A 25,222-nucleotide genomic window follows, 5' to 3' on the forward strand; every position below is an offset into this window, starting at 1 on the left:
TGAATGGCAGTCATGATGACTGCAATCGACCAACACAAAGGGCGAGTTCGACATTGCATCCGACTTTAAAGGCGAGTCGAGATTGACAGATCTCCAAATGTCCTTGCATCGTAAATAACTACTCTGTTGGTGCGTTCCTTTGCCAAATTTTACAATTCCTGGATAGGTGTTTTAAGTATCGGCTAACCACAAATGTTAGCAATCTGTCAGTTATTGACAGACGTGTTGGTCAAGTTCCCCTGATCAGATGTTGGATGCATCAACCAATGGTTGTGTGCGACGTCAGACTGACAGAATTATATAACATGATGTGGTTGGCTTATGTAAAATACCTATCCAGACATTGTAAGATCTGGCAGGCGACGGCTGGGAAGAGAAACACGCCCATTGTCAGTCAGTCACAATTTACCCATTTATCACGGTTTTGATGCTCTCGAACACGGCCACAATCAATACATAGAGCAACTGAGATCTGATATCTATAGACCTCTAGCTGTTTGGTTACAGTGGACATTATCTTTGATGCTGAAACTGATTTAGACATAGCATTACACTTTAGATGCTGTTTGGTAATTCTTTTTTCTCACTTCTATGAATAGTCAACCAAACTAATACAATTACATTCAACAAGACGGTTTGATTTTGTTTGATAGCTCTGAAAATTGGATGCTGTCCCTTTAAAGGAATTGACCTTTCACTCACTTCCTATTACAACGATTGTACTTCCTGTGTAACTATGCGCATGTGTTAAACAAGAATAAGCATGGATTTTGCGAGTAAGTGGAGTAGTTTACTGACAAGTCCAAGCCTTAAACATTTAACAGAAGCAGGCTACGGCATACCGAAGGAAAAACAACATGCCGCTGTTCAGGACCTAACGAAGGCTCATATTGAGTCGTTTGACCAAGCAGTTTCAGAAGGACTGTGTCGTGCTGTACAGGTAGGCGAACTTTCACGTGGGACAGTCAGTGCTGTGTCAGCCGTGCCTCCCCAAGCCACAATGTTGGCCAAACGTATCTTTTTAATGTCTTGTGTCCACTTGCAAGTGGTGCGTTTAGGATTTAGAAAATGCTCCATTATTGAAAGAAATCAATATTTTGCTCCATGAAGTAATCAAATCAAAGTTTATTTGTCACGTGAGCCGAATACAACAACCTTACAGTGAAATGCTTACAGGCTTTAACCAATAGTGCAAAAAAAGGTGTTAGGTTAATAATAAGGAAAATAAATAAAACAGTAAAAAGACAGGCACCGGTTAGTCAGGCTAATTGAGGTAGTATGTACATGTAGATATGGTTAAAGTGACTATGCATATATGATGAACAGAGAGTAGCAGTAGCGTTAAAGAGGGGTTGGCGGGTGGTGTGACACAATGCAGATAGCCCGGGTAGCCACTGTGCGGGAGCACTGGTTGGTAGTCCCAGTTGAGCTAGACTTGGCACTACGGTACCGCTTGCCATGCGGTACTAGAGAGAACAGTCTGTGGCTGGGGTCTTTGACACATTTTTGGACCTTCCTCTGAAACCGCCTAGAGGTCCTGGATGGCAGGCAGCTTAGCTCCAGTGATGTACTTGTCTGTATGCAGTACCCTCTGTAGTGCCTTGCGGTCAGAGGCCGAGCAATGGCCGTACCAGGCAGTGATGCAACCAGTCAGGTTGCTCTTGGCATTGCAGCTGTAGAAGTCGTCTGCAAACTTAATGATGGTGTTGGAGTCGTGCTTGGCCATGCAGTCGTGGGTGAACAGGGAGTACAGGAGGGGACTGAGCACGGACACCTGTGGAGCTCCAGTGTTGAGTATCAGCGTTGCAGATGTGTTGCTACCTACCCTCACTACCAGAATCCAGTTGCAGAGGGAGGTGTATAGTCCCCAGATCCTTAGCTTAGTGATGAGCTTTGAGGGTACTATGGTGTTGAACGCTGAGTCAATGAATAGCATTCTCACATAATTGTTCCTTTTGTCCAGGTGGGAAAGGGCAGTGTGGAGTGCAATAGAGATTGCATTATCTGTGGATCTGTTTGGGCGGTATGTAAATTAGAGTGGGTCTAGGGTTTCTGGGATAATGGTGTTGATGTGAGCCATTACCAACCTTTCAAAGCACTTCATGGCTTTGTATGTGAGTGCTACGGGTCTGTAGTCATTTAGGCTGGTTGCCTTTGTGTTCCTGGGCACAGGGACTGTGGTGGTCTGCTTGAAACATGTTGGTATTACAGACTCAATCAGGGACATGCTGAAAATGTCAGTGAAGACACCTGACAGTTGGTCAGCACATGCCCGGAGAACACGTCCTGGTAATCTGTCTGGCCCCGCAGCCTTGTGTATGTTGACCTGTTTAAAGATATTACCAACGTTGGCTACGGAGTGCGTGATCACACAGTCGTCCGGAACAGCTAAATGCTCTCATGCATGCCTCAGTCTTGCTTGCCTCGAAGCCAGCTAAGAAGTGATTTGGCTCATCTGGTTGGCTCGTGTCACTTGGCAGCTCGCAGCTGTGCTTCCCTTTGTAGTCTGTAATAGTTTGCAAGCCCTGCCACATCCGACGAGCGTCGGTGCCGGTGTAGTATGATTCAATCTTAGCCCTGTATTGACGCTTTGCCTGTTTGATGGTTCATCGCAGGGCATAGCTGGATTTCTTGTAAGCTTCCGGGTTAGAGTCCTGGTTGGGGTATTTACGTACAGTCACTTTGGGGGGGACGTCCTCGATGCACTTATTGATTAAGCCAGTGACTGATGTGGTGTACTCCTCAATGCCATCGGAGGAATCCCAGAACATGTTCCAGTCTGTGCTAGCAAAACAGTCCTGTAGCTTAGCATCTGCTTCATCTGACCACTTTCTTTTTTATAGACCGAGTCACTGGTGCATCCTGCTTTAATTTTCGCTTGTAAGCAGGAATCAGGAGGATAGAGTTGTGGTCGGATTTACCAAATGGAGGGCGAGGGAGTGCTTTGTACGCGTCTCTGTGTGTGGAGTACAGATCTAGAATTTGCACATTTAACATGTTGGTAGAACTTATTTAAGTTTCCCTGTATTAAAGTATCTGGCCACTAGGAGTGCTCCCTCTGGGTGAGTGGTTTCCTGTTTGCTTATTTCCATATACAGCTCACTGAGTGCGGCCTTAGTGCCAGCATCTGTCTGTGGTGGTAAATAAACAGCCACGAAAAGTATAGCTGAAAACTCTCTAGGCACCCCTCATCTTACCTGAGTTTGCTGTTCTATCTTGCCAGTGCAGAGTATATCCCGCTAGCTGAATATCCATGTCGTCATCCAGCCACGATTCCGTGAAACATAGGATATTACAGTTTTTCATGTCCCGTTGGTAGGATATTCGTGATTGTACCTCGTCTAATTTATTGTCCAATGATTGCACTTTGGCGGGTAGTATTGATGGTAACGGCACCTTTCCTAGTCGCCTTCTCCGGGTCCTGACCAGGCATCCGTCTCTTTGTCCTCTGTACCTGCGTCGCTTCCTCTTGCAAATAACGGGGTTGTCAGTCCTTTGGGGTGTTTGGAGAATGTCTTGTGCATTGTCTTTGTTGTAGAAAAAATCTTTGTCTAATCCTAGGTGAGTGATCGCTGTCCTGATATCCAGAAGCAATTTTTTGCCGTAAGATACGGTTGCAGAAACATTACGTACAAAATAAGTTGCAAATAACGCGAAAAAAACCCACATAATAGCACAATTGGTTAGGAGACCGTAAAACTGCCATTTCTTCTGGCGCCATTTTGTTAATCCAACAACTTGTACACCGCCATCTTGTCTATTTAAAATCTTGTCATTGATTAAGACAGGGGCGTCATGACATGCGGCACTTTGGGGAAGACCCACCTGTTTCAATCAATGAGAGATTTGAAATTGACATGGTCAAGGTTGGTTGAAAATGATGTGCTACACAACCGTACCTAACCTGTAATTCACAGTAATGGATACCAAAGTTTTTTGGTTGTTACACCAGATAATGTGAGTTAATCTGTAACTATGCAGCAACCTGGTTGTAGTTGATATCTGTCATGCAAAACCATGGGTTTGGAGAGTTCATGTAAAAATGTTTGTTCCATTTCTCCTTTTCAGGCCATCCGTCCCTTGGAGTTTATGTTTAAAAATGACCGGATCAGCCTGGCATTTGTGGAGGCCACCATCTTTAAACCAGTGGTGGGCAAAGGAAGCATCTGCCGGGACTTGAGGGTGTTCCCAGCAGAGTGCAGAGGGAGGCGCTGCTCCTACCGGGGGAAGCTTGTGGTAAGCTTGCCTGCAAACCCAACACCTGTACCATATGGATTGTACTGTATATGATGGTCAAGATGTGGTCTTTCTACAATCTATCACAAGACTTGCCCATTGTTAAGTTTTGTGCTGTGATTCTTCACAGGCAGATGTCAGCTGGTCCGTGAATGGGGTTCCCAAAGGCATCATCAAGCAGTCTCTGGGCCAGTTGCCCATCATGGTGAAGTCTAGGCTGTGTAACCTACATGGGCTCCCTCCCAAAGAGCTCATTGAGCACCATGAGGAGGCTGAGGTAGGAGAATGGCACGCTTCCTACCCGTGCTGTGGCAGGGTTTCCTTTAGCCGGTAATAGCTGGCTTTTGGGCGTAAAAAAATAAAGCAGTTAAATAAAATTGCCATAGGCCAATTGTCTGGGAGAAGAAAGAAAAAATCCCATTGCGAAATAAGGCTTTTTAGCCTATTCATTGATAGAAATACAAGTTTATGTAAATACATTTGACCAGTCATGCTTGTCGGTCTATGAGTTAATTTGCATAAATCCGTGGAATTAAATTGCCATGTGTGCATATTAGTTATCTTATCACATGGGCACGGCATACAGATACAGAGCCTTTGAACGGAAAATCTGTCAGGCAGCACTTTTACAAGCCCAGTCATTGTGCAACGATTCTAAATGCACTCGTGTGTTCAAAATAGCTAATATTTTTATTTCTCAACTGGTAATTGAAGCGGCCTCTCCAATCGCCATTCAAATGCATAGTCAACAGAAGGCAGGCTTCATCAGTGCGTCACACGCCACTTAGCAATGAGCTGGAGGCAGTATGCATTTTGAAAACCTTTAGCTACTTAATTGTTTGAAACATTAACGTTTTAGTACATATTATGAGGCATGTTTTACCTTGCTTTAAAGTAACCTAGGAAAAATCTGACCAAATACGTGAAGGCAGTTATTTCATAGACTTAATGCCATTGAAACCAGTAGCCTAATTCTAATTTTCTATTGGTTTTCAACTATCTTTCATTGTCCAGTAGCCAAATGCATTACTGCGCTGCTGATGTTAAGAAGTAATAGTTTATCAACATTTTTAAACTAAACGTTCTGATCTGATGCAGCCGATATATTGCTTTTTAACATTTAATTTTTTTCATGTAGCCTAGGCCTACTGGTTGTGTGAATTTGTCCCTGAGTCTGTTTTGGCTATTTCCTTCTAGGCAAGCTGACCAATAGAATATATAAACTTTTCTTCTATGGAGATAGTAGACCAACATAGGCTCATAGGAGTTATTATTAGCCTAAATTATGACTATTCTGTCTACTTATCACATTATGAATAGTAATCCTGCAAATGCGATAATACATGGAATGCTTTTTTAAATGGTGGATTTTTATGGTGAAATTCATTCCCCAAACTCTAACGTCACGCTCCCTGGGTGGCCACCCTAATCAGGTTATGTACCCAATGCATATATGTCCGGTAAATTAAAATGCTGCCGGTCAAATGTCCTGCGCTACATTTTCATAACGGAAAACCCTGATCTGTGGGAACCAGTCAATCTGATCATTTATGCTTCGACGCAAAAATCAAGGCACATTTTTCTGCTTTTACACTTACATTTACAGTTTGCATTGAGTCTTTACATTTCTTTAGATTCAATCTCTCTTTCTCTCCATCCTCATTGAAACAGGAAATGGGTGGTTATTTTATTGTGAATGGGAACGAGAAGGTTATTCGCATGCTGATCATGCCAAGGAGGAACTACCCTATCGCTATGTCAAGGCCGAAGTGGAAGAACAGAGGCCAGGGATACACTCAGTATGGTACGCAAGGCAGTTAATGTACACAATGTGCAGGGTGTTAATGTACAAGCTGAACATTGCATTGTTGGAGCAGTTGAGTCCCATGGCCTACTATAAGTAGCCTAACATTTGATTATCGCAGTCCGATCGCCTTGATGCAGACATAAGCTAAAGCTATTCTTTGTCTGTCTCCCCAGGTGTCTCAATGCACTGTGTGAAGGAGGAGCACACCGCTATCAATATGAACCTGCATTACCTGGACAATGGGACTGTGATGCTCAACTTCATATACCAGAAAGAGCTCTTCTTCCTCCCCCTGGGCTTTGCACTAAAGGTGAGATGGAGCAGTGATATTTGGAATAGGAACTTGCATGTGACATTAAAGTCTGTCCACTAGGTTTTTATGCACGCGACACATAATAATGTTATGAGAATTGGGCCATATGGCCTATACTGTATGAAATTACAGTATATATTTAACATTTTAACCACATTGCCTTTCTGTTTTGGCCAGGCTCTAGTGGACTTCACAGACTTCCAGATTTACCAGGAACTGATCAAAGGTCGTGAGGCGAACTCCTTCTACAAGAGCTGTGTGTCTGAGATGCTGCGACTCGTCATGGAGGAGGGATGCATCACCCGCGGCAAGGTGCTCAACTACCTGGGCGAGCGCTTCCGGGTCAAGATGAACCTGCCAGAGTGGTACACCCATGAACAGTGTGCCAACTACCTGCTAGAGTAAGTGTGTGTTATTAAAAATTTCACCATGCTCAAAGTGATATTCAATGTCTGCTTTTTTTTTTTTTTTACCCATCTACCAATAGGTGCACTTCTTTGCGAGGCATTGGAAAACCTCCCTGGTCTTTACAGTTGTGTTTTTACAGTTGAATCTGTGTTTGAAATTCACGGCTCGACTGAGGAACCTTACAATTATTTGTATGTGTGGGGTACAGAGATGAGGTAGTCATTCAAAAAGTAATGCAGTCCATGCAACTTATGTGACTTGTTAAGCAAATCTTTACTCTTGAACTTATTTAGGCTTGTCATAAAAAAGGGGTTGAATTCTTATTGACTCAAGACATTTCAGCTTTTCATTTAGCTTTTAGTTGCATTCTAAAGACATTGACCGGGTCAGCTCTAGCAGGGCAGAAATTTGGTGAACTGAATTGTTGGAAAGGTGCCATCCTGTGACGGTGCCACGTTGAAAGTCACTGAGCTCTTCAGTACGTGCCATTCTACCTCCAATGTTGGTCTATGGCGATTGCATGGCGGTGTGCTCGATTGTTATACACCTGTCCGCCACTGGTGTAGCTGAAATAGCTGAATACACTAATTTGAAGGAGTGTCCACATACTTTTGGCCATGTAGTGAATGCCTATAGCAGACACTTATTATGATGACTTAGTCATGAGTGGGTCTTTTTTTGTTGTTGGTGTATGGGTGGTCCTTGGAATCTAACCAACTATCCTGACGTTGCAAGCACCATGCTCTACCAACACACACACACTCTTTATGGAATGTGTCGTGTCTCTCTCTGTTCAGCCAGTGCATCTGTATCCACCTGAGGTCGGACGTGGAGAAGTTCTACCTGCTGTGTCTGATGACGCGGAAGCTATTCACCTTTGCCAAGCAGGAGTGCATGGAGGAGAACCCGGACAGTCTGATGTGTCAGGAGGTGCTCACGCCAGGACGGCTCTACCTAATGTTTCTCAAGGTCAGTTCAGACATCAGGACAGCCCTGCGCTGGACTACTGAGAAATGATGAACAGTTCTGGATCTGACGTATTGGTGAATCAAAAGCAATTTATTGTCAAGATACTACAACATTGTGGGGCAACAGAAGTTGTCGTGTTTGGCATGGGTAATGTAAAAACACCACAATGTCAGGCCAGAATGCTAGCGGTGAAACCTTGACTGTAAGGCCTTGGTATTAAAATCATACTCTAGTTGTCCTCCAGGTCATATAATTCCTCTGTAGGATGTGTTTTAACCATTTGCAATGTGATGATAGGAGAAGATGGCTGCCTGGATGGTGTCTGTGAAACTGTCTATAGACAAGAAGGCCCATAGGCTGACTGGTGGGGTGAGCTCTGATAATCTGGTGAAGATGTTCAACATGGGCTCTGATGTTACTCATCCGTTTGAGTATCTGCTAGCCACTGGGAATCTCACTTCAAAGACTGGTATGCTGTGATACAAAACATTCTACTTATTTGTCATTACAACGTATCCACTGTTCTATTTTACTTGGAGTTATGCAGATATACATGACATGTATAAGTTACCTAGAAACACATGCTGGTCTTGAGATTCTGTTCCTCTTCCCTCCTGCCGTCAGGTCTGGGCATGGTCCAGAACACGGGACTCTGTGTGGTGGCCGACAAGCTCAACTTCATCCGCTACCTGTCCCACTTCCGCTGTGTGCACAGAGGTGCAGCCTTTGCCAAGATGAGGACCACCTCCGTACGTCGTCTGCTGCCCGAGTCCTGGGGCTTCCTGTGCCCCGTGCACACCCCCGATGGAGAGCCCTGCGGCCTCATGAACCACATGACGGCCCACTGTGAAATCATAGCCCCGGCACTGCCCACCACCACCCTCCCTGCCCTGCTCTGCTCCCTCGGTGAGTACAGACAAACCTGGGAATTGTGAATGTGTAGCTAGCTGCCTCACTATGGCGTCCTCCATGTCGTAGCCCGTGTTGGAGATCAGAGACGATGCTGTTCCAATGGGGTAGTTGTACATGACAAACACTGAACATGTGTCCAAAGTAAAACACAAAGGCCTGGGATTGAACGTGACAGGATATCCAAGGATCAAATCAAATCAAATGTTATTTGTCACATACACGTGGTTAGCAGATGTTAATGCGAGTCTAGCGAAATGCTTGTGCTTCTAGTTCCGACAATGCAGTAATAATCCAACAAGTAATCTAACAATTCAAAAAATATATATATATACTGTCTTATACACAGTGTAAGGGGATAAAGAATATGTACATAAAGATATATGAATGAGTGATGGTACAGAGCAGCTTAGGCAAGATACAGTAGATGGTATCGAGTACAGTATATACATATGAGATGAGTATGTAAACAAAGTGGCATAGTTAAAGTGGCTAGTGATACATGTATTACATAAGGATGCAGTAGATGATATAGAGTACAGTATATACGTATACATATGAGATGAATAATGTAGGGTATGTAAACATTATATTAGGTAGCATTGTTTAAAGTGGCTAGTGATATATTTTACATTTCCCATCAATTCCCATTATTAAAGTGGCTGGAGTTGAGTCAGTGTGTTGGCAGCAGCCACTCAATGTTAGTGGTGGCTGTTTAACAGTCTGATGGGCTTGAGATAGAGACTGAAAAACAGCTTCTCGGTCTGAGCTTTGATGCACCTGTACTGACCTCGCCTTCTGGATAATAGCGGGGTGAACAGGCAGTGGCTCGGGTGGTTGTTGTCCTTGATGATCTTTATGGCCTTCCTGTAACATCGGGTGGTGTAGGTGTCCTGGAGGGCAGGTAGTTTGCCCCCGGTGATGCGTTGTGCAGACCTCACTACCCTCTGGAGAGCCTTCCGGTTGTGGGCGGAGCAGTTGCCGTACCAGGCGGTGATACAGCCCGCCAGGATGCTCTCGATTGCATCTGTAGAAGTTTGAGTGCTTTTGGTGACAAGCCAAATTTCTTCAGCCTCCTGAGGTTGAAGAGGCGCTGCTGCGCCTTCTTCACGATGCTGTCTGTGTGAGTGGACCAATTCAGTTTGTCTGTGATGTGTATGCCGAGGAACTTAAAACTTACTACCCTCTCCACTACTGTTCCATCGATGTGGATAGGGGGGTGTTCCCTCTGCTGTTTCCTGAAGTCTACAATCATCTCCTTAGTTTTGTTGACGTTGAGTGTGAGGTTATTTTCCTGACACCACACTCCGAGGGCCCTCACCTCCTCCCTGTAGGCCGTCTCGTCGTTGTTGGTAATCAAGCCTACCACTGTTGTGTCGTCCGAAAACTTGATGATTGAGTTGGAGGCGTGCGTGGCCACGCAGTCGTGGGTGAACAGGGAGTACAGGAGAGGGCTCAGAACGCACCCTTGTGGGGCCCCAGTGTTGAGGATCAGCGGGGTGGAGATGTTGTTGCCTACCCTCACCACCTGGGGGTGGCCCGTCAGGAAGTCCAGTACCCAGTTGCACAGGGCGGGGTCGAGACCCAGCTTGATGACTAGCTTGGAGGGTACTATGGTGTTGAATGTCGAGCTGTAGTCGATGAACAGCATTCTCACATAGGTATTCCTCTTGTCCAGATGGGTTAGGGCAGTGTGGTTGAGATTGCATCGTCTGTGGACCTATTTGGGCGGTAAGCAAATTGGAGTGGGTCTAGGGTGTCAGGTAGGGTGGAGGTGATATGGTCCTTGACTAGTCTCTCAAAGCACTTCATGATGACGGAAGTGAGTGCTACGGGGCGGTAGTCGTTTAGCTCAGTTACCTTAGCTTTCTTGGGAACAGGAACAATGGTGGCCCTCTTGAAGCATGTGGGAACAGCAGACTGGTATAGGGATTGATTGAATATGTCCGTGAACACACCGGCCAGCTGGTCTGCGCATGCTCTGAGGGCGTGGCTGTGGATGCCGTCTGGGCCTGCAGCCTTGCGAGGGTTAACACGTTTAAATGTTTTACTCACCTCGGCTGCAGTGAAGGAGAGTTCGCATGTTTTCGTTGCAGGCCGTGTCAGTGGCACTGTATTGTCCTCAAATCGGGCAAAAAAGTTATTTAGTCTGCCTGGGAGCAAGACATCCTGGTCCGTGACTGGGCTGGTTTTCTTCTTGTAGTCCGTGATTGACTGTAGACCCTGCCACATACCTCTTGCGTCTGAGCCGTTGAATTGAGATTCTACTTTGTCTCTATACTTGTTTGATAGCTTGTTTGATAGCCTTGCGGAGGGAATAGCTGCACTGTTTGTATTCGGTCATGTTACCAGTCACCTTGCCCTGATTAAAAGCAGTGGTTCGCGCTTTCAGTTTCATGCGAATGCTGCCATCAATCCACGGTTTCTGGTTAGGGAATGTTTTAATCGTTGCTATGGGAACGACATCTTCAACGCACGTTCTAATGAACTCGCACACCGAATCAGCGTATTCGTCAATGTTATCTGACGCAATACGAAACATATCCCAGTCCACGTGATGGAAGCAGTCTTGGAGTGTGGAATCAGCTTGGTCGGACCAGCGTTGGACAGACCTCAGCGTGGGAGCTTCTTGTTTTAGTTTCTGTCTGTAGGCAGGGAGCAACAAAATGGAGTCGTGGTCAGCTTTTCCGAAAGGAGGGCGGGGCAGGGCCTTATATGCGTTGCGGAAGTTAGAGTAACAATGATCCAAGGTTTTTTCAGCCCTAGTTGCTCAATCGATATGCTGATACAATTTAGGGAGTCTTGTTTTCAGATTAGCCTTGTTAAAATCCCCAGCTACAATGAATGCAGCCTCAGGATGTAGAGATTCCAGTTTGCAAAGAGTCAAATAAAGTTTGTTCAGAGCCATCGATGTGTCTGCTTGGGGGGGAATATATATGGCTGTGATTATAATCGAAGAGAATTCTCTTGGTAGATAATGCGGTCGACATTTGATTGTGAGGAATTCTAAATCAGGTGAACAGAAGGATTTGACTTCCTGTATGTTTCTGTGATCACACCACGTCTCGTTAGCCATAAGGCATACATAAGGCATACGCCCCCGCCCCATGTTTGTTTCTGTCGGCGCGATGCGTGGAGAAACCCGCTGGCTGCACCGCCTCCGATAGCGTCTCTCCAGTGAGCCATGTTTCCGTGGAATGGAATGCTACCCGTGCTCGGATTTCATCTACCTTGTTGTCAAGAGACTGGACATTGGCGAGAAGAATGCTAGGGAGTGGTGCACGATGTGCCCGTCTCCGGAGTCTGACCAGAAGACCGCCTCGTTTCCCTCTTTTACGGCGTTGTTTTTTGGGGTCGCCGGCTGGGATCCATTCCGTTGTCCTGGTTGAAAGGCAGAACACAGGATCCGCTTCGTGAAAATCATATTCTTGGTCGTACTGATGGTGAGTTGACGCTGATCTTATATTCGGTAGTTCTTCTCGACTGTATGTAATGAAACCTAAGATGACCTGGGGTACTAATGTAAGAAATAACACGTAAAAAAAACAAAAACTGCATAGTTTCCTAGGAACGCGAAGCGAGGCGGCCATCTCTGTCGCCGCCAGCTGCGATTGGCATGCAGCTGGAACCTATTGGGTCCTAAGGTTTATTCGTACATACTGTGTGTCGATGTGTGAAAATGCGCAGTCGTTTATATGCGGTTGTGTTGCCCCATCGTTCTCCTCCAGGTGTGACTCCTGTGGATGGTTCTCCTGGCAGGGCCTACACTGACTGCTATCCTGTGCTCCTGGATGGTGCCATGGTGGGTTGGGTAGAGACTGATCTGGCCCCCTTCCTCGCAGACTCCCTCCGCAGGTTCAAGGTATGGCAGGGCGTCTCCCAACCATCTGCAGTTATAACATGGGTTTGATCATCACTCACTTATGTAATAGGTTAATTCATCGCACATGAATAGTGGCAGCTAGTTAGGTTTTTCTGCCTCTTACTCATTCTAGTTCATGCCACTCTCTTGCAGGTGTTGAAGGAGAAGAAGATCCCTCCCTGGACTGAGATAGTTCTGGTTCCCCAGACCAGCAAGGCCAGCATGTACCCAGGCCTGTACCTCTTCACCACTCCCTGCCGCATGGTGCGGCCTGTCCACAACCTGGCCCTGGGCCAGCAGGAACTGATCGGCACCTTTGAACAGGTACTACAGTCGCAAGCTGCTTAAAATGTCTCAATTCCTGGGCATCCTTAGTAAACCCCCTAGTTACTAATCGTAGCCTCTGGGACAAGGAGGGATGCTAGATCAAACTAGTTTTCAAGCTGAGGGTCTTGTCAGTGATTCTTTGTTTTGTCAACTCTAGGACAGTCATTACAGTAATTGTTGGAAGTTGTTTCTTGAGTTTTGTTGGTAGTGTCATGTCAGTACCTAGTTACTTGTAGATGGTTAGTCTGACCGTGGCTTCAGAAAGTATTCATACCACTTGACTTATTACACATTTTGTTGTAATAAAAAAAAAATAAAAAATTCACCCATCTACACACAATACCCCACAATGACAAAGTGAAAATATTTTGTTATAAATGTATTAAATGAAATACAGAAATCACATTTACATAACATTTTCACACCCCTGAGTCAATACATGTTAGAATCACCTAGCTTTCTGGGTACATCTGTCTTAGAGCTTTGCACACCTGGATTGTACAATATTTGCACATTTTGTTCTTTTTTAAGTTCTTCAATCTCTATGAAGTTGGTGGTTGATCATTTTTAGACAGACATTTTCAAATCTTGCCATAGATTTTCAAACAGATTTATGGCAAAACTGTAACTAGTCCACTCAGGAACATTAATGTTGTCTTGGTAAGCAAGTCCAGTGTATATTTGGCCTTGTGTTTTAGGTTATTGTCCTGCTGAAAGGTGAATTTGTCTCCCAGTGTTTGGGTGTTGTTGAGCAGCTAATAAGTAGAATCAGATGTGTTAAATTAGGGTTGGACTGAAAACCCACAGGACGGTAGATCTCCAGGAAGAGGGTTGGGCAGCCCTGCTCTCAGGTTGAATGGGGAGCATTGCTGCACAGCTACAGTGGGCAAAAAAGTATTTAGTCAGCCACCAATTGTGCAAGTTCTCCCACTTAAAAAGATGAGAGGTCTGTAATTTTCATCATAGGTACACTTCAACTATGACAGACAAAATGAGAGAAAAAAATCCAGAAAATCACATTGTGGGATTTTAATTAATTTATTTGCAAATTATGGTGGAAAATAAGTATTTGGTCACCTACAAACAAGCAAGATTTCTGGCTCTCACAGACCTGTAACTTCTTCTTTAAGAAGCTCTTCTGTCCTCCACTCGTTACCTGTATTAATGGCACCTGTTTGAACTTCTTATCAGTATAAAAGACACCTGTCCACAACCTCAAACAGCCACACTCCAAACTCCACTATGGCCAAGACCAAAGAGCTGTCAAAGGACACCAGAAACAAAATTGTACACCTGCATCAGGCTGGGAAGACTGAATCTGCAATAGGTAAGCAGCTTGGTTTGAAGAAATCAACTGTGGGAGCAATTATTAGGAAATGGAAGTCACACAAGACCACTGATAATCTCCCTCGATCTGGGTCTCCACGCAAGATCTCACCCGTGGGGTCAAAATGATCGCAAGAACGGTGAGCAAAAATCCCAGAACCACACAGGGGGACCTATAGAATGACCTGCAGAGAGCTTGGACCAAGGTAACAAAGCCTACCATCAGTAACACACTACGCCGCCAGGGACTCAGATCCTGCAGTGCCAGACTTGTCCCCCTGCTTAAGCCAGTACATGTCCAGGCCCGTCGGAAGTTTGCTAGAGAGCATTTGGATGATCCAGAAGAAGATTGGGAGAATGTCATATGGTCAGATGAAACCAAAATATAACTTTTTGGTAAACTCAACTCGTCGTGTTTGGAGGACAAAGAATGCTGAGTTGCATCCAAAGAACACCATACCTACTGTGAAGCATGGAGGTGGAAACATCATGCTTTGGGGCTGTTTTTCTGCAACGGGACCAGGACGACTGATCCGTGTAAAGGAAAGAATGAATGGGGCCATGTATTGTGAGATTTTGAGTGAAAACCTCCTTCCATCAGCAAGGGCATTGAAGATGAAACGTGGCTGGGTCTTTCAGCATGACAATGATCCCAAACACACCGCCCGGGCAACGAAGGAGTGGCTTTGTAAGAAGCATTTCAAGGTCCTGGAGTGGCCTAGCCAGTGTCCAGATCTCAACCCCATAGAAAATCTTTGGAGGGAGTTGAAAGTCCGTGTTGCCCAGCAACAGCCCCAAAACATCACTGCTCTAGAGGAGATCTGCATAGAGGAATGGGCCAAAATACCTGCAACAGTGTGTGAACCTTGTGAATACTTACAGAAAACGTTTGACCTCTGTCATTGCCAACAAAGGGTATATAACAAAGTATTGAGAAACTTTTGTTATTGACCAAATACTTATTTTCCACCATAATTTGCAAATAAATTCATTAAAAATCCCACAATGTGATTTTCTGGATTTTTTTTTTTCTCATTTTGTCTGTCATAGTTGAAGTGTACCTATGATGAAAATTACAGACCTCATCTTTTTAAGTGGGGGAACATGCACAATTGGTGGCTGACTACATACTTTTTTGTCCCACTGTATGTTCAGGTCTCTCCAGAGATGTTGGATTGGGTTAAAGTCCAGTCTCTGGCTGGCCCACTCAAGGACATTGAGACTTGTCCCGAAGCCACTCCTGCATTGTCATGGCTGTGTGCTTAGGGTTGTTGTCCTGTTGGAAGGTGAGCCGTCACCCCAGTCTGTGGTCCTGAGAATTCAGGAGCAGGTTTTCATCAAGGATCTCTGTACTTTACTCCGTTCATCTTTCCTTCGACCATATGGCGTGATTTTTGCTCTGATAGTTACTGTCAACTGTGGGACCTTTATATAGACAGGTGTGTGCCTTTTCAAATCATGTTCAGTTAATTGAATTTACCACAGGTGGCCTCCAATTTAAGTTGTAGAAAGGATGATGAATGGAAACAGGAGGCACCTGAGCTCAATTTCGATTCTCATAGCAAAGGGTCTGAATACTTACAGTACCTGTCAAGTTTGTACACACCTTCTCATTCAACGGTTTTTCTTTATTTTTACTATTTTTTACATTGTAGAATAATAGTGAAGAAATCAAAACTATGAAATAACTCTTATAGCATTATGTAGTAACCAAAAAAGTGTTAAACAAATCCAAATATATTTTATGAGTTTCTTCAAAGTAGCCACACTTTGCCTTGATGACAGCTTTGCACACTCTTGGCATTCTCTCAACCTGCTTCATGAGGTAGTCACCTGGAATTGATTTCAATTAACAGGTGTGCCTTGTTAAAAGGTCATTTGTGGAAGTTCTTTCCTTAATGCGTTTTGAGCCAATCAATTGTGTTGTGACAAGGTAGGGATGGTCTACAGAAGATGGCTCTATTTGATAAAAGCCCAAGTCCGTATTATGGCAAGAACAGCACAAATAAGCAAAGAGAAATGACAGTCCATTACTTTAAGACATGAAGGTCAGTCAATCCCCAAAAATGTGAAGACCTTTGAAAGTTTCTATAAGTGCAGTCACAAAAACCATCAGGCGCTATGATGAAATTGGATTAAATTGGCTCTCATGAGGACCACCACAGGAAAGGAAGACCCAGAGTTACCTCTGCTGCAGAGGATAAGTTCATTGGAGTTAACTGCACCACAGATTGCAACTCCAAAAAATGCTTCACAGAATTCAAGTAATTTACACATCTCAGTTGCACTTAGTCCCACTTTCATTTGTTTTTTTTTTAAAGGCACTGACCCAAACCCCACCTCCATGCTGTGTAATGGCTATTTGACCGAGGAGAGTGATGAAGTGCAGCATTTTTTAAATTTTTTATTCACCTTTATTTAACCAGGTAGGCTAGTTGTGAACAAGTTCTCATTTGCAACTGCGGCCTGGCCAAGATAAAGCATAGCAGTTCGACACATACAACAACACATAGTTACACATGGAATGAACAAAACAGTCCATAATACAGTAGAAAAAAAGAAAAACAGTCTATATACAGTGAGTGCAAATTAGGTCAAATAAGGGAGTAAAGGCAATAAATGGGCCACGGTGGCAAAGTAATTACAATATGGCAATTAAACATTGGAATGGTAGATGTGCAAAAGATGGATGTGCAAATAGAGAGACTGTGGTGCAAAATAAATGAGTACAATGTGGGAATGAGGTAGATGGGCTGTATACAGATGGGCTATGAACAGGTGCAGTGATCTGTGAGCTGCTCTGACAGCTGGTTCTTAAAGCTAGTGAGGGAGATGGGAATCTCCAGCTGCATCAGATGACCTGGCCTCCACAATCACCCAACCTCAACCAAATTGAGATGGTTTGGGATGAGTTGGACCGCAGAGTGAAGTAAAAGCAGCCAACAAGTGCTCCGCATATGTGAGAACTCCTTCAAGACTGTTGGAAAAGCATTCCTCATGCAGCTGGTTGAGAGAATGCCAAGATTGTGCAAAGGGTGGCTACTTTGAAGAATCTAAAATGTATTTTAGATGTTGTTTATGTTACTACATGATTTCATGTTATTTCATAGTTTTGATATTTTCACCTGTATTCTACAATTTAGAAAATAGTAAAAAATGTAAAACCCTGAATAAGTAGGTGGCAACCTTTGACTGGTACAGTATGTGAAAATGGTATTTCTGTTTTCTATGTTTAATACATTTGGTAAAATGTCTAAACCTGTTTTCGCTTTGTCATTATGGTGTGTAGATTGCTGAGGATAATATATATATTTTTTATCCATTTAAAAAAAAAAGGCTAACTTACCATTTTGCAAAACTTTCCTGGTCTTTGTTGTTGAATTTTTGAAATTCACTGCTCGACTGAGGGTCCTTACAATTATTTGTATGTGTGGGGTACAGCGATGAAGTATTCATTCAAACAGCCATGCAGTCCATGCAACTTATGTGATTTGTTACGCAGATTTTTACTCCTGAACTTATTTAGGCTTGTCATAACAAAGGGGTTGAATACTTATTGACTCAAGGCATTTCAGCTATTTAATTTTTAATTAATTTGTAAACATTTCTGTAGGCTAGTGACACCTAAATGTACTCCATTTTTAAATTCAGGTTGCAACACAACAAAATGTGCTAAAAGTAAAGGGTTGTGAATACTTTCTGAAGGACTGTATATGTTTTAGTCCTAATTCCTTAGAGGCTTGTGGTATGGTGTAGCCGCTCCTTCCGACTTAACTTAATTATTTTAAGCAATAAGGCCCAAGGTGGTCTGGCCAATATACCACAGCTAAGGGCTGTCCTTATGCAGGACGCAACGTGGAGAGCCTGGATACAGCCCTTAACCATGGGATATTGGCAATATACCACAAACCTCGAGGTGCCTTATCGCTATTATAAGCTGGTTACAAATGTAATTAGAGCATTTAAGAAAAGTTTTGGCACACCTGTGGTATACGGTCTGATGTACCTCAGCGTTCAGCCAATCAGCATCCAGGGCTGGAACTACCCAGTTTATAATCTCATTTATACACCCAAATCTACAGTATGCTGTGATGTTTGCTTCTTGTGTGGACAGTTTGAGACAGTACCTTATTCTGTTCGAGTACACGGAAAAATTTGTGAATCAAGCTTCTCTCTCCTGTTTGACAGCTCTACATCAACGTGGGCATCAGTGAGGATGAGATCGAGCCGGGTGTGACCACCCACCAGGAGCTCTTCCTCCACAGCATGCTGAGCGTGGTGGCTAACTTCATCCCTTACTCGGACCACAACCAGAGTCCCAGGAACATGTACCAGTGCCAGATGGGTAAGGGTGCACCAAGTTTTCAGAAGCAGGCATCTCTGGTGTTTTCTGAGTTCAGATACCCTTAAATACCTTTTTTTTTTCAGCTAGTTCCTATACAGAGAACACTACATGTGAAAAAATTTGCTTTATTCTTCTAGAATGCCTGACTTTAAAAAAAAATGATCCCGTAGATGTTGGTGTAACTCATCTTCTCCTCCACAGGTAAACAGACCATGGGCTTCCCCCTCCACTCGTTCCAGGACCGCTCGGACAACAAGCTGTACCGCCTTCAGACCCCTCAGAGCCCTCTGGTCAGGCCTGTCATGTACGACCACTACAACATGGACAACTACCCCATCGGCACCAACGCCATTGTCGCTGTGATCTCCTACACTGGCTACGATATGGAGGACGCCATGGTGAGACAGCTAGCTCTACATAAATTCACTTTTTATTTACCCATTGACTGATTTCACTGTACCAGGTGTGTGTAGAATACATGTATACGGTGTGTGTGTGTATATTCGTACGTGTTCTATTTTAATTCCGTTTGCGCCTAGATCCTGAACAAGTCGTCATGGGAGAGGGGCTTTGGTCATGGCTGTGTTTACAAGACTGAGCTGGTGGACCTGGCACAGAAGATGAAGGGCGAGGACAACCTGGTGTTTGGGGTCAAACCCGGTGACCCCAAGGTAATGGACAAACTGGACGCTGATGGGCTGCCCTCCATCGGCGCAGTGCTACAACATGGAGACCCCTTCTACAGCTACATCAACCTCAACACCGGACAGACCTTTGTCAACTTTTACAAGTGAGTTATCCAGTTTGGCCTAATGTTCTTTCCATTGTCATACCATAGTGTTGACTATTTCTCTACTCTATGATGATGAGTTGGCCAGATGCAGCGGCTAATGCAATTTTATAACCTGCTGTCTTTCCCTCGCTTTCGTAGGAGTCAAGAAAGCTGTGTAGTAGACAACATCAAGGTGTGCAGCAATGACGTGGGCTCTGGCCGCTTCAAGCGTGTCTGCATCACCGTGCGAGTGCCCCGTAACCCCACCATCGGGGACAAGTTCGCCAGCCGCCACGGGCAGAAGGGTATCCTGAGCCGCCTGTGGCCTGCCGAGGACATGCCCTTCACAGAGAGCGGGATGACCCCCGACATTCTGTTCAACCCTCACGGCTTCCCCTCCCGCATGACCATCGGCATGCTCATCGAGAGCATGGCCGGCAAGTCGGGCGCCCTCCACGGCCTGTGCCACGACGCCACTCCCTTCACTTTCTCCGAGGAGAACTCGGCACTGGAGCATTTTGGGGATATGTTGCGCGCTGCCGGCTACAACCACTATGGCACAGAGCGCCTTTACAGCGGCCTCAGCGGCCTGGAGCTAGAGGCGGACATCTTCATCGGCGTGGTCTACTACCAGAGGCTGCGTCACATGGTCTCCGACAAGTTCCAGGTGAGGACCACTGGCGCGCGGGACAAGGTGACCAACCAGCCGGTGGGCGGAAGGAACATCCAGGGGGGCATCCGCTTCGGGGAGATGGAGCGCGACGCCCTGCTGGCCCACGGGACCTCCTTCCTGCTCCACGACCGCCTCTTCAACTGCTCTGATCGCTCTGTGGCACAGGTGTGTGTGGACTGTGGTAGCCTACTGTCCCCTCTACTGGAGAAACCACCACCCTACTGGTCGGCCACACGCCACCGCAAGACTGTCTGCCTCCTCTGCGGCAAGAGTGACTCCATCGATACGGTGTCTGTGCCATACGTCTTCCGCTACTTTGTTGCCGAGCTGGCGGCGATGAACATCAAAATCAAATTGGACGTGAAGTGAATTCAATGTGAAGTTTGTTCAGTCTACCTACCAACCACAGACAGTGCTGTATTGTGCACAGGAAGTTTGTCTTCTCCCGTGTGACTGGCAGTGTTCAGATATTAGGCCTTATGTTTTGTATTAAACGCTTTATCTCCAAATATATAATCTGTCACATGTAAAAGTAAAAAATATGATTGCAAAGAACTTACTGGAGTTTACACAATTACCTGAACTACAAAGCCATACTGCTCACCAGAATGGCCAAGTGCTTGAGGTTTACCCTCTTGTTGTCCAGAATGGTCTCTACCTATCATAAGTTATGGCTAAATTGAGACTTGGGTCAAGGATGGATAGAACTTTCCCAAAATTTTCAGAAGTTACAAAGATATTGTACAGTAACTGTACACAATATCGTTTTGTAAATCCGTATATTTAGAGTGAAATCCTCTATGAAAATACATTGTGATGGTGTACATTGCGCATGAGACAGTCGATTGTGACCAGTAGGTAATAAAAGGTTTGTCAATGACTAACTACACTTTACTCTTCACTGACAATCGATACACATTCAAGTTGTTCCTGTCATAACCAGCACTTTGAAGGAGACAATGTTGTTCACAGGGCTTTAGCTTCTTGTGTCCTGTTTCTTATACCTACCAGAAGATGATGGTGGGAGGAGCTGTAGGAGGACAGGCTCATTATAATGGCTGGAATGGAATCAATGGAACGAAGCGTTGTTTCCATTGGTTTGATTCCGTTCCAGCCATTTACAATGAGCCGCTCCTCCCACCAGCCCACTGCTACCTACTTCCCCCAACAGATAAAGTAGTCAGATGTATAATATTTTTTATTTTAAGAGTAGACAATGAACAATGCAATAGGCCACGTCATTTGGTATGTAAACACAATTATTACACCCTTTCACCCACATTGAAGATGAAAGAAAAGCAGCTGATTTGATTTTCACAATTCCCTTTTTACAAGAAACCCATGTCATTAATGCAGGCCTTTGGAAACTATCTTAATTTACCGTACATTTGGAAAGTATTCAGACCCCTTGACTATTTCCACATTTTGTTACATTAAAGCCTTATTCTAACATTGAGGGGGGATTTTTTTTTTAATCAATCTACACACAATACCCCATAATAACAAAGCAAAACAGTTTTCATTTTATTTTTACATTTGCAATTCTATTAAAAATAAAAACGTAATCACATTTACATAAGTATTCAAACTATGTACTTTGTTGAAGCGCCTTTGGCAGAGATTACAGATTTGAGTCTTGGGTATAACGGTACAAGCTTGGCACACCTGTATTTGGGGAGTTTCTCGCATTATTTTCTGCCGATCCTCGCAAGCTCTGTCAGGTTGGATGGGGAGCGTCGCTGCACCTGGAGCAGGTTTTCAAGAATCTCTGTACTTTGCTCCGTTCATCATTTCCTCGATCCTGACAAGTCTCCCAGCCCCTGAAAAACATCCCCACAGCAGGATGCTACCACCACCATGCTTCACCGTAGGGATGGTATTGGCCAGATGATGAGCGGTGCCTAGTTTCCTCTAGACGTGATGCTTGGCATTCAGGCCAAAGAGTTCAAACTTGGTTTCATCAGACTTGGGCTGTGGCGGTCACAAAATTGTCAGCCCGTGACTGTTAACATACACATTTAGCATCTCCTGGCTTCCACACAGCCTACAAACCACTGAAGCAGACCTTTGGAACATCTACAGTATAATAAATCCATGTAATATAGCCTACATCTTTACAATAAATCCATGATTTATTTTGGACAGGTCTAAAGAAGCATGATATGATGAAAATGTAGTCTGTTTCAGAAGAGGTAGTGTACTCTGAGTTGTCCTAATGTGGCTATGCCAAATGGCTGTGGGCTACACTAGTTCATTCAGAATTCCATGGCATTATTTATATTACTTTATAGTATGAAGAATACAATTGAACAAAGCTGAATAAAATAAATTCTACAAACTACACTGGACCTGAACAGATGTGACATTTGTGTACACCTCTAATCTCACTTCTACAAGTATAATCTCAATCACAATGGCCATATCCAATTTGCATTACGAAGCATTGACATATTTTGATAGTTATTTAAAAATATGCACTGCTCAAAAAAATAAAGGGAACACTAAAATAACACATCCTAGATCTGAATGAATGAAATATTCTTATTAATACTTTTTTCTTTACATAGTTGAATGTGCTGACAACAAAATCACACAAAAATGATCAATGGAAATCAAATTTATCAACCCATGGAGGTCTGGATTTGGAGTCCCACTCAAAAATTAAAGTGGAAAACCACACTACAGGCTGATCAAACTTTGATGTAATGTCCTTAAAACAAGTCAAAATGAGGCTCAGTAGTGTGTGTGGCCTCCACGTGCCTGTATGACCTCCCTACAACGCCTGGGCATGCTCCTGATGAGGTGGCGGATGGTCTCCTGAGAGATCTCCTCCCAGACCTGGACTAAAGCATCCGCCAACCCCTGGACAGTCTGTGGTGCAACGTGGCGTTGGTGAATGGAGTGAGACATGATATCCCAGATGTGCTCAATTGGATTCAGGTCTGGGGAACGGGCGGGCCAGTCCATAGCATCAATGCCTTCCTCTTGCAGGAACTGCTGATACACTCCAGCCACATGAGGTCTAGCATTGTCTTGCATTAGGAGGGACCCAGGGCCAACCGCACCAGCATATGGTCTCACAAGAGGTTTGAGGATCTCATCTCGGTACCTAATGGCAGTCAGGCTACCTCTGGCGAGCACATGGAGGGCTGTGCGGCCCCCCAAAGAATTGCCACCCCACACCATGACTGACCCACCGCCAAACCGGTCATGCTGGAGGATGTTGCAGGCAGCAGAACGTTCTCCACGGCGTCTCCAGACTGTCACGTCTGTCACATGTGCTCAGTGTGAATCTGCTTTCATCTGTGAAGAGCACAGGGCGCCAGTGGCGAATTAGCCAATCTTGGTGTTCTCTGGCAAATGCCAAACGTCCTGCACGGTGTTGGGCTGTAAGCACAACCCCCACCTGTGGACGTTGGGCCCTCATTACCACCCTCATGGAGTCTGTTTCTGACCGTTTGAGCAGACACATGCACATTTGTGGCCTACTGGAGGTCATTTTGCAGGGCTCTGGCAGTGCTCCTCCTGCTCCTCCTTGCACAAAGGCGGAGGTAGCGGTCCTGCTGCTGGGTTGTTGCCCTCCTACGGCCTACACCACGTCTCCTGATGTACTGGCCTGTCTCCTGGTAGCGCCTCCATGCTCTGGACACTACACTGACAGACACAGCAAACCTTCTTGCCACAGCTCGCATTGATGTACCATCCTGGATGAGCTGCACTACTTGAGCCACTTGTGTGGGTTGTAGACTCCGTCTCATGCTACCACTAGAGTGAAAGCACCACCAGCATTCAAAAGTGACCAAAACATCAGCCAGGAAGCATAGGAACTGAGAAGTGGTCTGTAGTCACCACCTGCAGAACCACTCCTTTATTGGGGGTGTCTTGCTAATTGCCTATAATTTCCACCTGTTGTCTATTCCATTTGCACAACAACATGTGAAATTTATTGTCAATCAGTGTTGCTTCCTAAGTGGACAGTTTGATTTCACAGAAGTGTGATTGACTTGGAGTTACATTGGGTTGTTTAAGTGTTCCCCTTATTTTTTTGAGCAGTGTATTTGAGGGAGTGCGCACATGCGGCTATTCTGTGTTGAGCGGTTAAAGAAATAGGTCATCCTATATCTAGATGATTAATTTAGAGTTACTAATGTAACTTTAGTTGATCTACAAACATTGGGCTATATGTTTTAAAAAAAAATACATTTTAAGGATGCAAAAGGTCGCTTGCAAGGCTCTGCTTTGTTTTTTATACCCCTTTTTTCTCCCCAATTTCATGGTATCCAATTGGTAGTAGTTACAGTCTTGTCTCATCGCTGCAACTCCCGTACGGACTCTGGAGAGGCGAAGGTTGAGAGCCATGAGTCCTCCGAAACACAACCCAGCCTAGCCACACTGCACATCCAACCCGGAAGCCAGCCGCACCAATGTGTCGGAGGAAACACCATACACCTGGCGACCTGGTCAGCATGCGCTGCACCCGGCCCGTCACAGGAGTCGCTAGTGTGCGATGAGACAAGGATATCCCTGCCGGCCAAGCCCTCCCTAACCCGGACGCCGCTGGGCCAATCGTGTGTCGCCCCATGGACCTCCCGGTCGCGGCCGGCTGCGTCAGAGCCTTGGCTCAAACCTAGAATCTCTGGTGGCACAGCTAGAGTGCTTTAGACCACTGCGCCAATCGGGAGGCCCCCTGCGCATGTCCTTATTAGAGGTCGACCGATTAATCAGAATGGCTGATTAATTAGGGCCGATTTCAAGTTTTCATAACAATCGGAAATTGGTCGATTTTGCAGATTAGATTTTTTACACCTTTATTTGATCTTTATTTAACTAGGCAAGTTGGTTAAGAACACATTCTTATTTTCAATGACGGCCTAGGAATGGTGGGTTAACTGCCTTTTTCAGTGTCGAACGACAGATTTTTACCTAGTCAGCTCAGGGATTCAATCTTGCAACCTTACGGTTAACTAGTCCAACGCTCAAACCACCTGCCTCAAGAGGAGCCCGCCTGTTACGCGAATGCAGTAAGAAGCCAAGGTGAGTTGCTAGCTAGCCTTAAACTTAATCAATCATAATCTCTAGTTATAACTACACATGGTTGATGATATTACTAGTTTATCTAGCGTGTCCTGTGTTGCATATTATCGATGCAGTGCGCATTCGCGAAAAAGGACTGTAGTTGCTCCAACGTGTACCTAACCATAAACATCAATGCCTTTCTTAAAATCAATACACAGAAGTATATATTTTTAAACCTGCATATTTAGCTAAAAGAAAT

General features: G+C 44.8%; 1 protein-coding gene across 1 annotated transcript; it reads left to right on the forward strand.

The window, feature by feature from the left end:
* The first annotated feature begins 330 nt into the window (after positions 1-330).
* Positions 331-21,327, forward strand: LOC109889797 (DNA-directed RNA polymerase I subunit RPA2). Its single transcript, XM_020481514.2, has 15 exons — positions 331-940; positions 4,069-4,236; positions 4,367-4,513; positions 5,908-6,040; positions 6,217-6,353; positions 6,534-6,757; positions 7,562-7,733; positions 8,031-8,202; positions 8,358-8,639; positions 12,371-12,504; positions 12,658-12,828; positions 18,346-18,502; positions 18,704-18,900; positions 19,042-19,292; positions 19,434-21,327. Exons 1-15 carry the CDS (start codon positions 764-766, stop codon positions 20,314-20,316), a joined length of 3,405 nt encoding a protein of 1,134 aa, XP_020337103.1. The 5' UTR covers positions 331-763; the 3' UTR covers positions 20,317-21,327.
* The last annotated feature ends 3,895 nt before the right edge of the window (positions 21,328-25,222 follow it).

The sequence above is a fragment of the Oncorhynchus kisutch genome, linkage group LG4, assembly GCF_002021735.2.
Source record: "Oncorhynchus kisutch isolate 150728-3 linkage group LG4, Okis_V2, whole genome shotgun sequence".
NCBI lineage: Eukaryota > Metazoa > Chordata > Actinopteri > Salmoniformes > Salmonidae > Oncorhynchus > Oncorhynchus kisutch.

Excerpts from the sequence above, each read along its gene's own strand:
- LOC109889797 (XM_020481514.2), top strand. The coding sequence starts at position 764 with ATGGATTTTGCGAGTAAGTGGAGTAGTTTACTGACAAGTCCAAGCCTT. Across the intron at positions 8,203-8,357 it reads GAATCTCACTTCAAAGACTG|GTCTGGGCATGGTCCAGAAC; the intron begins GTATGCTGTGAT and ends TCCTGCCGTCAG. Across the intron at positions 18,901-19,041 it reads ACGATATGGAGGACGCCATG|ATCCTGAACAAGTCGTCATG; the intron begins GTGAGACAGCTA and ends GTTTGCGCCTAG.